Raw genomic sequence first — 14,673 nt, forward strand, 5'->3', positions numbered from 1 at the left:
GAAGTGCGATTATAACCCTTAGCACAGAGTAGGTTAGACCTCCATGTTAACCTGAGAAACACCCAATAGTTACCAGTTAAAATCCCCATCCAGTCAATCATGATGTACTTTAAAAGTAAGTCTAATCTTCCTTGGTTAACATGTACAACATGGATTGTTGTATTTCATGATGTTGCTTCTATATAAGAATTATGATAGTAATATATTGATAATTGTAGTGATTTAATTTCCTTTTTACAATCATCGTACATCTCATATATCTACAGTATATCATTTTACCACTGATTTATACATTAGAGCACTGTGTTATAGTGTTGTCTAACATTTTTAATATGGAAAAGGTCTAACTTTCATAATCTGATCTCCTGTGTTGAGACCCTCCTGCTCGGCTGCGCTGTCCTCCTGAACACCAGCGATGAAGATGCCAACATCATTTCCTCCTGCAAGCCTCATACCCACACTGTCACCTTTCTGGAAACGGACCATGACTGTGTTTGGCCTGGAGAATTCAGAATAAATAAAAAAAAAAGAACAAGAAAAATGTCACACAGTCATACAGTATACTTCCCCAGCCTTGAACATTAACAAGCAGATATGTGGTCAGTCACTTGAACAGCAACTATTCTAGTTACACTGACCCGTATACTTCCTGGTCCTCTGTGCTTGGCTTTAGCGGCACCCTTGGGGGAGCATGGACCTTCGGGGCAACTGTGACTGCTGGAACTGGAGAAACAGAGTGGTAAAAACAAGATGTCTCTGATCAACAGATGTCTCAGTGCAGTTTTGGAACATAAGAAGGAGAAATAAGCTCACCAGGTGGTGTTTGAGGTCGCGGCTCTTCCTTTTCGGGCATCAAGGGGGGTGTATCTTCTACGGCTCTGTCGGGACCTCTGAATGGCGTTGGCATAGCGCCCATTTTAGCCAGCCTGTTAGGTGGGTCCTCTCTACCAGTAACAGAAATTCAAATATGAGCGTATGATCTTCTACAGAATATCCCTGCAGCCTACATGTCAGAGATACATTCCCGTTCATAATTATCACCATGGCAATTCCAACATTTGATGTGATGGACAGGCTAAGCTTCAGTGAGCATGAACGGGAATAATCCTGCATTATCCTGATTTTTCTGGTGTATTTACAAATGCACTGATAAGATCAATTGGGATGTCTACCTAAAGCTGTTCTCTCTCATTTTGTACGTTAAGCTACGATGCCATCGTTTGTCAATTTACTCAGAAATACATGGATAGAAAATCTCATCTTCAGTGATGATATCACAGATTGCATTTGGTAGCTTTAACTTGTAAGTCTGTCTTCGTGCGTGACCGGCAGTTCACAAAATTCATATCAATTTCTACCAAAACATTTCCATGTTTTCTTTTTTTCATGACTCTGAGGTGAATCTTCAAGAACAAACCAACAGTAATCCATGTCATATTTTACCAGTACGACCTTGTCTGAAATGAATGCAAAGCTATATGGTTTGATAAAACTGTGTTAGAGTACCTGAATATTAACCCCAAGATTTTTTTTCCTCATCAACCTCTAACATGCCAGAATTTGTGAAGTACTTCCCATAACTGTTTCAAATATTTTTTCTTTCTTAATTTTAAAAGTTGTAGATTTTTGTTGTTGTTGTTGTTTTTTACAGGCCTGAAAACTGCTGACTTCAAATTCAATTTGTTTTCAAGGTTGTTCACGACAGCACGAGCCCTGGCTTCACCAGCTGCTCACCTGGGCTTGTCTCGCAGCCTCTCATTGGAGGAGTGGGAGGAGAGGTCAGAATGGTGGCCCCGCCTGTCATCCTGTGGAGAATAGGAGCGATACGACTCGATCTCCGAGATATCTGCAACACACAACCACAAATTGGAAAAAAAACAAACAAACAACAATCAGGACCTTTCTGTAGGATGTATCTATTTCTCCATCACGCTCAGGTAGTAAAGAGGTTAAAATACTTCATTTCTCCTTGATGCTCCTGTATGTGTTTAATTACATAACCTAGCTTTTGCACGAATCAAATGGCCCACGGGGCCAGGAAGGTAGGAACACACACTGTTGCCAGACACATGAAGGTCAGACCACAGAAAGTGGAATATCTCTACTACTTCCATGAATTACTGAAATGAAGCCAGTCGTTTAAAAATACATCTGATTTGATTTAGAGTCATACAGCACAAAACCACCACTAAAGAGAGCACATTTAAACAGATGCACTTTAGGTGAATTAAACCTTGCAGAGCTGAAAATCCCATCTCTCCCACGCACACACATAATCAATCCCTTTGTCCTCAGAGATCTTTACAGAGAGAGAGCGTCGATGGCAGGAGCCAGACGACAACGGTGGGTGTGAACCCTAAAATAATGAAATTCTGTCAAACCCAATCGCAGGATTACGGTGCTGGATTAGATCACCCAGCCAAAGGCGAGTGAGCACTTTCACACATGCAGACACACACATTCCCAAAACCAATGTGGGTCACAAGTCTTCAGGCTATTTCACCCTCCCTGCAGACGTTTGGTGAGCTAACAATTGGTCCTGACCAATCGTAGCGCAACTTCCGGTCATGTGACATTAAAACTAGGTATAAAAGAGTTCACTAAGGTTGTTTGTTAGGATCTCTGGGAAGCTCATAGTGCCACTTCCTGTTTTATTAAATACTTGAGGATCATATTTAAATAATAATAAAAACTGATATGTGAGTAAAACCTTTATTTTAATGAAGGGAAACAGGTTTGATGGACAAATACAAAACAGCAACAACAACAACAACAACAACATTTCCACAGTTGATTCTCATGTAGTTCATATGTTGTGGGGTTACACATGATGATGATGATGATGACCACTCGCCACGTTTCTCTTTACAGCGGATACGTCCTGCTGCTTTTCAGTTTCGAGAGTCTCTCACCATCAAGCTCCGAGTCGCTGTCAACCATCGGGGGGACACGGATCAGCACCTGCCGCCTGTCTCTCTGCACCACCAGCTGCAGCTTCCCACGCGACTTCTCGATCAGCTTCCCCGCATCGGTGAGAGACAGGTTTTCGGTCACTGTGCCGTTGATCTGACAGCGGGTGGAGATAAGACCACTTTCAGTTGTTTAAGGCCACACTAAGCAGAAAAGAATCATGCAGACTCTGCGAAGCTTAGTAAAACGTATTGATTTAGAGAACGATCATGCCTCAATTCTGTGGGAGAAGTAGGATTGGGACAAATTAAACATCAAGATTAAATTGGATACAGACCTTGTTGTAAAAACAATTCCGATAATTTGATCTGACTTTAAAGTTTCACATGTTGTACTGAGAGAGGATGATTGATAGTGTTTTCATTTTTTATAAAAATGTAGATTAAAACATCTGTTGGGCAGACAAAACAAGTTTTGACAACAAGCTTTTGGGGGCAAAAAGGAACAGTTAACGCTGTCGTGCATCATATCTTCATATAAAGTACGCAAATGACTCCAAATGAGTTCACACGATGCTCATTAAGCTCATCACATGTGCGCCTCTATATTTCACACTAGATGGTGTTTGCGTACGTGGCAATATTCCCAAAATGGGGGAAGGAGGCATTCTGCCCATGCTGGATCGGCAGAGCTGGATAATTAGGGTTATTTCTCTGTTAACTGGAACGATTCAACCATGCGGATCCTAAAGACTTCCCAAATGGATCAAATTGTGACCACAACAGGAGTTAGTTCATGGGAGCTGTTTGATGCGCAGCAGAATTGATCAGCTTTCATCACCAACAGAAATGACGGGGTAGCCTACAGGGGAGACCATGGCATCATGTTACACACCATCGCTAAAGGCTTCGTAACACACAGAGAATGAAAACACGATAAACTGACAGCCGATTAAGTCTTTCAGGATTTGCACCTGCGGAAACACTGTGACACTACCTTGAGTATGATGTCTCCTTCCTGCAGGTTTCCATCTCTGCTGGCGAGTCCTGTGCTGGTCATCTCTTTGATGAAGAGCTGACTGCCCAGGCGAAGGCCATACTCTGGAACACAAGACCAGAGGCATCATCTCTGGGCAAAATACTCCAAATTCAATCCACGATTAACACACCTGACACAGGTTTGATTAACGTACAGACTTTGTTGCACAGATTCAGTGACCAGAGATTTAAACAATCTGAGATTCCAATCTTCAGACATTCGCTGCAGTGTTTTCCTTGTTTTGACAAGTACCAGTAAAATATTTTGTTTCTCTGGGTGCACTCTCACAGCCCATGAAAGGTAACTAACAAGGTTAACCTGTTTCTCACCTTCGTTAGGGCGATTTTTGAGAAGCAGCACATTCAGAGGTTTCTCCAGTGGCTCCAGGTCCCGGACCGGGCGTGGCAGAGGGATGGGCATGGCAGTGGGTGATGGAGAGCGGTCTAGACGGTCTCTGCTCCCGCTACGCTTCATTGGTTCATCATATTTCCTTGGGTCACTGGGGATGCGTTCACGTCCCCGTTCGTAACTGGGGTCATGTCCGTGGCTGCGTCCCGGACTGTGACTGTCACGCCTGTAGCGTACATCAGGGCTGCCGGTGCGGTCCAGAGCACGCTCACTGCGGTAGCGTCGGTCCGGGCTGTACTCCCTGTCGAGGGCCCGCTCACTGCGATAGCGCCGGTCGGGACTGTGGTCTCGGTCTAATGTACGCTCACTGCGGTACCTTCTGTCTGGGCTGTAGCGGCGTTCTGGGCTGCGTTCTCTGTCCAAAGTGCGACCTCGGCTTCCATCTCTCCTGTACTTCAGGTCTGGACTCAAATCTCTTTCTGTGCTCCTGCCCCGTTCCCGCCGATCATAGTCTCTGTTATAATCACGTTCACGGGTTTGGTAGCCAGAATCCATGTAGCCTCCCCCACCTCGCTCTCTCTCCGGGCTGTGGTCTCGTCCTCCACCACTGCGCCCGCTGTACACACTGCGGCGGTCCTGATCATAGTTGTAATCATCAGTGTAGTCGTTGTTGAAGACTCTGTCATCAGGTGATGCGGGCCGGTTCAGAAGATTAACTGGAACCTTCCTGGGCCTCTTGACTGTCTGTTAATAAATAAAACAAAACTTATATTATTATTATTAAACTCATTATATTCTGAGCTCCTACTGTAGAGACGCCACATCTGAGCTGATGTCACACACTGAGGTTCATCTAGAACACTGTGTCTAGATGAACTTCAATAACCTGATTATGAAGCCCTTCCAGATTTCCGGAAATGGCATTTACAAAGAAATGTGTTAGTGGAATCATACAAAGAATTTGAATTTGGTTCAACAATAAATATGCTGTTAAATACGATGGGTTAAGGTTTTCTGAGGGTTTGTGCCGGCACTCAGCAGCAGTCAGAAACTGTAATCCGGTGTATACATGGGACAATATCTCAGTATCTTTTGGAGCTTCTGTTTCTCAAAATTAAGATATGGGCTTATCCAGGTTTAGCTGCACAAACGGAAACATATCTTACACCCAAACACTGGGACACTCAAGTTCATGTCAGCATAGGAACTGAAATTCAGACAACAAATAAAATACAAAGCTTACGATTTTTGCCACTTTTCCACATTTCCTCAGGGTCTGGACAGCAAAAGAATGAATGACCCCATCCATGGGGATGGCGTTCACCTGCACCACTCGGTCATTCTCACTAAAAATCAGACACAGATGTAAGATGAACATAGTACCACAGTTATGGGAAGTTCAAGTATCCTCAAGTGTGACTGCTCAATCCAGAGATGAGAGATTTCCTCAAACGGGCCAAAGGATAAGTATCAAGCACATTTTAAAGCGTTTCTATCAGATAATGTAATAAAAGGCAATGACCAAGTATGTCATGAATCACTGGCAACCAGGGCTGCTTGAATTAAATGTATAATTTAAAAATCAAATGACTTAATAATTAATTAAATTGAATCCAATTGCAGGATGTAGACGGTTAACGGTGCGTCAAAACATTGCTCTAAATTCAACATTGTGTAGCTGCAGAGATGTCTTGCCAACACAAAAAGATTTGAAAGACTTAAGAAAACTAGACTAATTGCTCCTGCGATGGACTGGTGACCCGTCCAGGGTGAACCCCGCCTCTCGCCCAATGTCAGCTGGGACAGGCTCCACCCCCCCACCCTTAACAGATAAGCAGTATAGAAAATGGATGGATGATACCACAATATTGATTTCATTCTTAATTTCATTTCATCATTTTAACCCAGTGTTTAGACTTGTTAGAGAAAAACAAAACACTGCTGCAAATCCTGATAGAAGTATTTGTTTCAGGTACTTCTACCCAACTGAAGCACTGCTGTCAATACTGTGTCCTGTGGATCCCCAGAAAAATTCATATGCACTGGTCTTTAAAGTGTCTCTGCTGTTAACGTGTGTTCTCCTCAGGTGAACCGGCGTGCAACGACAAGGTCAGTTCTAACAAAAAAACAAAAAACAAAAAAAAAAATCTACGGAAAAAATGGAATTTTGGGACTCAGTGACAGTTGCATTCATAACATCAGGAGTAACATTTATTATTACATGTTTCAACTTTTGAATTAAAATATATCTTCTACATTCAGATCAAGTTGCCTGTGAGAAAAAGGTTCGCAGATTTAATATCTGCGGCTGTAATTTCCATGTTACATAAAAAATATTTGATCATGTTGACATTTTTTGAAAATATAAATTTTGTAACTAGCCGTATTTAATCTCTCATTGTACAAAACAGATTGATTTACAGATTAAAGACAAATAAAATTACATTTCCTCACCAATCAATCCTATCTGGACGATTGATCAGCACGTGAGAGTCAACTCTGTTTTGTTTGTGTCTTAATTGATAATAAACTACTTTAAAGTGTGAAAATTCTTTTTGAGCATGCAGAGTTTTGGGCCTTTATACTGAACACAAATAACAGCAGTACGTACAACAACAAGCCATCAGCAGGCCCTCCCTGCAGGACGTCGGACACAACAATTGATGTCTCACCACTCTCCTCATTCGGGTTGTCACGCCCCCCTGACACCGCAATGCCAAAGCCCATCTTTGGATCCTGAAAATGAGGGAAAAAAATGGAAATTGCGTAAAGGCTCCATCTACGTGTGTGCACGAGAGAGAGAGAGAGAGAGAGAGAGAGAGAGAGAGAGACAGACAGACAGACAGACAGACAGACAGACAGAGAGAGGTCCTGTAATCCTTGTGCTGTGTGTCAGCTCCAACTCTATTATCATGACTGTATGTGTATTGTACAAGGTGATTAAAGGGATTTTTGCTCTGTAATTACAGTTGTGTGTCTTGCAGTCGTATATGAGCGTGCAGCATTTCGCCCATCTTCCGTACCTTTGACTGTTGATTATTTGTGTTGGATTAACACTGCTACAGATTCTTAGCTTCGTGATGTTTTCAGTGTTAAGTGTATGTAGGGATGGATGCAACGATGTGATCTTAATTCAGGACCAACACAAGTGGGAAGGTCTTCCTGCTGCTGTTTCAATGTGTTTCAGCTCGGAATGAATTCTACCTGCCACTGTTCCAGTTTGCTCTGATGAGATTAGGACAGAGATTTGATGAACCTCTCTTTATCCCCTCCCTTCCATCTGTACATACAAAACACACAATTCACCACTTCCCTCTGTCTCTAGCAGATGGCCACTGGAGGCAGAGGGAGGGTGGAAGTGTGGGCCGAGCAATGACAAACAGGCAAAAATGAAAAAACACAAGGGTATAAATAGGAAAGGATAAAAGGATATTCACTGATAAAAAACATGTAAATATCAGGATGATCTGACATTCTCTAGTAAACTTCTTAGGGTTAAATCATTAACAGACAAAGGTATTCTAAAATAACAAACATGATGTTTTTTCATATCTATTAATGTATGTTGTGTTGGGTTTTTTTTTTGCATTCATTTTTTTCATCATGCCACACCAATTATGTTATTTATGAAGATTGGAAACGATCTGCTTTGTGCCTAAGTGTTTTAAACTCACTATATGAGGAGTGAATGAATGAATATTTATGTTTTATATGTGTCCATAATTTCTGACCCAAGAAAAAAACAGTTTGCCTATACATGGCATTTGTTTACAATTCTGGGCTACTGTTGGATGTTGAAACCACGCACGGCATCTTTTCAGCTCCGGAAGGAAAACAAAAAAAAAAAGCTCCTCAGTTACATTTGTGAAAACACCCTAAAACTCCAGCTCACCTTCTTTTCATTAAAATATGCTTCGAGTGCGCCTGCCCTCCGATGTCTCATACAGCTTGCTTGCCCCAGGTGTGTATTTTGACTTTGTTTTTGTTATCAAACTGCTGTATTTGCTTATATCTATACTATGATGTTTCGTCTGATGTAATGTTGGCCTTGTGTGTCTTAAGAACATTTAGAAGGTCCACTTTTGCTACGCTCAATCTGGTAAAACATGCTTGCTTGTTTGCCTTTTATCCAATAAAAATTAGCTAAATGTGGCACAATGGGGCATTGCCCTTTCCAAGCTAATTGTATTAGTTCACACAAAGCTGGGGAACACTGAGTTGTGCATGAGTAAAACATGAGGAGAACATTCTGCCATTCATCAACACATTCATACCTTTGGCTTCTTTGTTAAGATAAAAACAATATTAAGGGCTTTCAAGGCTGAGGTGCTTTTCATAGCTGTTTAATAACCATTTATTCTAGGGCTAGGCTTCGCACCAAAATGATGAAGTAAAGGAAAATTCCTTTGAACGTCACAGTTTTACTTTTGAGGCTCTGATTACAGATTAATGCAGGTTGTTTACCTCGTGAAGATCATGACTCTTACAAAAGAACAGAAAGCAGAGGTGACTGAGCAGTTGGGACTGATGAGAGTAGTTGTGCTGACCAGAGACTGAGGGGAGTCACTCCAAAATCACACTACCTTGGGATAGCAACTCCTCATTTTGATCAGCAGTGGCAATCACATGCTTTGACTGTAATGAAGACAGAGGGGAGGAAGATGCATCTTGATTTGAGAGGAGTTCATGTTTCATTTACGGCATCAACAAACTGCTGTTGTTGTTGTAACTTTGTTCTATTCCTTCTTCCCGGCACTGCTGTCTCACAGAGTGACAGGACGCCAGCTCCCTGGGTAAAACAAGAGCTCCCAAATATGAAGCAGAGCACCATCTTACTAATGAATTATCCACATATTTCATTCCTCTCCAAATAAGTTTCCTTATAAGGATGTTGACGCATCTGCCCCCTTCTCTCTCATGACTGGGTTTGACTAGTTCAGGATTTCTATAACGACAGTACATGCAGTACTGGAAAAAATATAGCATCAACAGAATGAAAAGGTTAAGATTTACACCACAGTATTGCATGGTGTCAGATTTTACTTATTTCACTCTCATTGCTTTGTGTTAGAATATACAAGAGAGAATATACAAGAAATGAAAAATGTATAAGCCTGTTACGTTTCTTCAATGCAAAGTTGCATTTTAAAAAAACGGTAAAAGATGTTTTGCAGAACCCAACGGCAGAGTGGCAGCAGCAACTCATTTAGAAAGACGGAGGGAAACAAATGAGCGAATAAAAGTGTAAGTGTGGAGCAGAGTGTGACAGCTGGCTGGGGTGGGGTTGAGAGTTGGGGGTCAAAGGCCTGCAGCAGAGGACCTTTTTTTCCCCCTCGCACAAAGTCTGTTTTTCTGGTTTAAGTGAACCGCAGCAAAAGACAATGAGCTCATCGTGATGATTACCTAAGCTCAACTGGTTTGCTCGGTTCCTACAGTCATTTGCATATTAAACAGTGTAATTACCGTATTCACAGGGAGTATACAACAAATCTGACAGATTCAAGGATTCTTACTAATATTATTATCTCTGCTGTTAATCCATGTCAGTGTGGAAAACTGCCACGATTTCGATCAGAAGATTGAGTTCCAGACTGAATTTTTTTCTGCTGCCTGTGTATCGGAACTATTTAACATTTGATAACTGACTTTTATTGGACTACACCAAATGAGGATCTTGAAGAAGATTTTCAAGACAAAGAAACAAGATTTTAATTTGAGTTCAATTGAGATTATTTTTTGCTTTCACTTGCACAAAAACCTAAAAAAAAAAACCGCCAGGTAAATACTTTAAATGTACAAAATTGAAATTATGGGGCAATGCCAAAAGCTGAAAACAGGCTGTTTGTGTCCACCTGAGGAAATTAAGTTGTAAATTGTTGTTCATTGGTGAAGACCAACCAAACTGATGTCACTGAACCGGCTCCAATGAAGTCCAGCGGCTGCATTGGCTCACTTGACCATAAACCAGCACAGACGTTCCAGCATGCCAGCAGCTGGCAGATGTTGGTCTAGGGAAACTGGAGGAACTACCTCCTGGTTGGACCATTTTCACATCTCTCAATTCCTCACCGGGTTTGTAACAGTACAGCTACTGATTGAACATGGGTCTGATGAAAACTTGCAAATGACCCCAATGTTCTCATGGTTATCAAAAGAAATTAAATGGAAAACTCAATATAAACCTCAATTTCTGCTTTACTCGTCTCCACTTCTCGTAAAGCCCGTTTCCACTAGTTCACTTTGGCTTGGTTCGGCTCGGTACGCGTGCATTTCCACCAGCACTGGGTACCACGTCAGTGTGGGTGGACTCAACGCGCGAGAGACACCCGGCGTAATTTATGTGCAACACAACAACAACAACGGAGGACATGGAGGTAGCGTGATGCCTGTTGCTCGGTCTGTGGTTTTTGCTTAAACTAAAAGTCAGGGAGGACAGACAGGCAAGGCTTCAAGCGGCGAAACAGAACACCCAAGAAAAGAATAAAAGACTGATCTTAGCCTCGGCAGAATATTGGTCGATCACTTGGTAGATACGAAGTAGACGACGTAAATGAGTAAGTTACCCAATCAGTGCCCCGCTATGTGTTAATGTCACATTTTAGTCCCGGCTTGGCTCGCTTGGAACCCCAGCAGAGCAGGGACCAAAATGGTAACGGTTAGTACTGTGTCGGGGCCAGTGGAAACGGGGCCAAACCGACCCGACCCCACCTGACACAAGCCGAAGTGAGCCAGTGGAAACACGTCCTTATTGAGAACCAATTGGCTGCAGCTAACTAGCAAATCAGACTAATTTCTCTCGTGACAGACTCCACCACTGATGCAACATTGTCCATCAGCCCGAAAAGTTGCTACCAGGGTGAGTCTCAATAGGCAGGACACACCACAGATAAAATCACAAGCACTCATCAAATCTTGAGAAAAATCCTTTGCTCTTAATGTGCAATTTGGTGTCGGTTAAGTTTTATACCCTTTAATACAAAAAAGCAAAACATTTTTGCGCCCTGACAGAAGGCATCAGAGCCACATGTATTAATACATTTGTTTATTTACAAACGTGTGGGAGTTTTTCTGCTAACTGTCTCTAAGCGTTCAGCTTTAGCTTGTTCATTTAATTTGTTTATCAGCCAGGAAAGGAGTTCATCGCATACTTTGTATATTCAAATGTCTAAATGATTGTATGAGTTTCCTCTGGCACTCATTTAAAGGACAAGGGAATGTCCCTCTTACCTGTTGGCTGACTGCAATAAGTCAAACTAAAAATGTAATTTCCCTCTCTAAGGTTGTGTTGGTAACAGCCTTGCTTGTCTGCAAAAATGTGAATACAGAGATGCAATACGGATCGACTCACCCTCTGCAGGGTCACAGTGTACTGCTCCCACACGGTCTCCTCCATGACCGGGTTCTGTGGGGAGAAAGGAAAGATTACCATGGGTGGTTTCATTTCACTGAACAGATTAATAATGTATTACGTGATGTAACGACAAAGCCACTTCATTAGCCTCTGCTGTTGTTACACAACCGGGAGCCCTCAGAGGAACAATGACTGTCCTCTGTTGGGCTGCTTACAACAGGTTCCACTCCTGGCTCTTGTTGTTTTAACACCTGAACGGTCAGCATTCTTAAAAAAAAACAAGAGTATTTTTAAAAATAATTAATGAACCAAGTACCAACAAACAGACAAAAAAACATTTTAACTTCAAGTCAATAAACCACCAAAATGGAGAAAAATCAGCAGCAAAGTTTAGATCCGCTGGCAAAGAACTTGTCTGTTTTTCGATGCGTCGAGTATCAAGACAAATGAGAAACATCAGAGCCCAAACAAGCATAGTAGCAATAAAAACAGGGAAAAACAAATAAAACTTTGCATTTGAGAGGTTTAAACCAGCAAGTGAGTTGGCTGTTAATTTTTCAATCCCCCCATCTATTCAAAAAAGTGTGACAACGGCTAAAAGTTTAAAAATCTTAGGCATAAAAATACACTACAGAGCCAATGAGAGGTTGCAATGAAATTCATAGTTTTAAAAAAAAATCTGTCCTTTGATCCCAAAAGCCTTCTTCTTCTAATTGGTGCCACCTTCCTGCACATCTGGATCATCTAAACTTGACTCAACTTCATGCATATCAGAAACATAAAACTAAACCATTCCGGTCCCGCTGCCTCTCTGGCAATAGAGCGGATAAAACGTGAGCTGTCCAAACGGAATCACACTCACAAGTCCCTGCAGGATGCGTATGGTCTTGACCGCATGGGCCCATTTCCTGTGCAGGCTGAGGACAGTCTTCATCGTTGCCGCTCTCCGTCTCTTCCTATCCACGTCTTTCCCTGTTCACCGCCAGCGGTGCTCTGGCGGACTGATGTGCGCCACAGCCTCCTCCATGACCACAGCTGCACAACCACCAGCTGCTCTCTCCCTGCATCTGCCTGCCTGCCTTTGACGTAAGCGGGATTCTGCTGGCCTACATTCAGCACAAATCCCACCGTCTGCAGGCAGTGTAAACATAAAGGCCGAGCAACTCCAACACACGGTGATTAAACTTCTGCATGTTAATCAACAGACATAAAAAAAACAACAACACATCTTGGATCTGAATTCTAATGGCAAGATGTTTTATCCACCCTTGAAAGTTTTGGAGAGTTCACACATCCTCACAGACAAAGACCCAACGTGTCCACAATTTTGAGTTGACGGCACAGCAATGTGTGGGATTGCAACTGCTGGGCTTTTTGGTAACTGAAATGTAAAGTGAAATCTGTGAGCCACTGGCATCTCACGCTCTGGCTTTGTGAGAGCAGGCACGACTCATCATGGCCCGCACACAGGACTGTGTCAATGAAGCAGGACAAACGCTCTCGATACATTACAGAGAAAAGAGAACAACTGTTTGTTTCCTTTGGAATTGCCTTTAAAAAATATCCTCTTGAACTCTCGTTAGCCTTTAAGAACTAAAGCTGGCCAAATTTATCCCTTGCGATTTCTTTCTCTATCCACAGCATTTATCAAATACACAAACTGAGAATTCAAAACCACCCAAAACACAACAATGAAAACAACTCTGACAGGAGTGAAAACTTCACGATTCAAGCGATTCTTGGAGACATGACTCAATTCAAAGTGAATTCTATTCCAGATTCAAAAATCCCTGTCAATTCAAAACTGATCCAAGTAAGTTTTCCAGTGGACATTTTAATAGGTCTCTGGGCAAAGAAAAATCACACTTAATTAATCCAATATAAGGCTGCTATCCTATTCATGTCAGAAAAAGATGCTTAACATCACCCTTACATGACCGAAAAATGTGAATATTGTCCGTCATAAATGCATCAATTTTGAATCATAGGGATAAAAACTTAATAGGGTCTTCGCCCCACAGTGCCTCTGGGCTCAGGCCCTAATAATTAAGGGAAACTAAAATGTATAGTTTTCCTTGAATATCCCTTCTTGACAGGACCATGTTTTGGGTTCTGCAGATGAGAATTATTGATAAAGAGAAGAGGCGTTAATTGAGTAAAGAAACAGGGCTCCTGTTCTTGTTTATTTGCCTCAGGAAGGTTAAAAAAGAACAGCCCATGGGAAACGGCAACAATAACGCCTGAGAATACAGTTCAAGTGGTTTAACCACACGGACTTTCTGTACCATGTGATATGATTGTGATGGTTGGGTGCAGGCGGGGTCGCTGGATAAGTCGTAGTCTCCCGAGTGTGGGTCATTACATAACAAAACACTAATGAGGAGAGAGGGTGGAATACTGGGTCATCATTGCAGGACGTGAGGTAAAATACTAATGATTTTAGAGGAGCAGACTGTTTTTAATGTGATGGTAGACTCAACATGTTAGCAAAATGAGTTGATTTCTCTGGTTGTGAAACAGTAGCTCCAGTGGCAAGATGAATGAAGTAGATTTTGAAATAATTCACTGCATGGGACCAAACATCTGCTGGACACACATGAAAACAGATGTGCTATTATCATTATTAGAAGTACAAGAGTAGTATAATAGTGGACAGTAATAACAATAATTACAACAATAAGAAGAACATCTACACTTCTTTACTGATGTATCAAATGAAACGATCTGAAAATATGCATTATATTTTATCTGGTCACAGCTCGGCCGTAGAATGGAGGAGTCCCTTCATCTTATCAAAATAGTATCGAAATGATTTAACTCCAGTTAAATAATCTGTTTAAAGGTACATAAAACAGCCCGCTATAATCTTTGACATCTGAGAAGGCTGTTGGGACACATGAGGAAATTTCATAACTTCACAATATTCTTTTTGTTTCTGTCAAACAATTTCCTTGAAGAGTTTCTGATGTTGGGATGGGCTGAAAGCACTGATTGTTGTAGAAGCCTCTAGTGCCAATAAATAAGAC

The 14,673-nt window shown here is 41.8% G+C and overlaps 1 protein-coding gene across 6 annotated transcripts in view; it reads right to left on the reverse strand.

Moving 5' to 3' along the window:
• Positions 1-14,673, reverse strand: part of tjp2a (tight junction protein 2a (zona occludens 2)) — a 46,525-nt gene that overhangs the window by 8,872 nt on the left and 22,980 nt on the right. For all 6 annotated transcript variants that reach the window (XM_086187446.1, XM_086187443.1, XM_086187441.1 and 3 more), the window contains 10 exons: positions 11,645-11,698; positions 6,908-7,032; positions 5,540-5,642; positions 4,278-5,040; positions 3,907-4,010; positions 2,913-3,066; positions 1,735-1,846; positions 814-944; positions 639-723; positions 349-499 (listed from right to left, as the gene is read on the reverse strand). In XM_086187446.1, the coding sequence (XP_086043572.1) occupies positions 349-499; positions 639-723; positions 814-944; positions 1,735-1,846; positions 2,913-3,066; positions 3,907-4,010; positions 4,278-5,040; positions 5,540-5,642; positions 6,908-7,032; positions 11,645-11,698 (1,782 nt within the window). The remainder of the gene's footprint in view (positions 1-348; positions 500-638; positions 724-813; positions 945-1,734; positions 1,847-2,912; positions 3,067-3,906; positions 4,011-4,277; positions 5,041-5,539; positions 5,643-6,907; positions 7,033-11,644; positions 11,699-14,673) is intronic.

This window comes from Aulostomus chinensis, chromosome 19 (assembly GCF_037954235.1).
Source record: "Aulostomus chinensis isolate RoL2024-O1b breed Wild chromosome 19, RoL_Achi_v1.0, whole genome shotgun sequence".
NCBI lineage: Eukaryota > Metazoa > Chordata > Actinopteri > Syngnathiformes > Aulostomidae > Aulostomus > Aulostomus chinensis.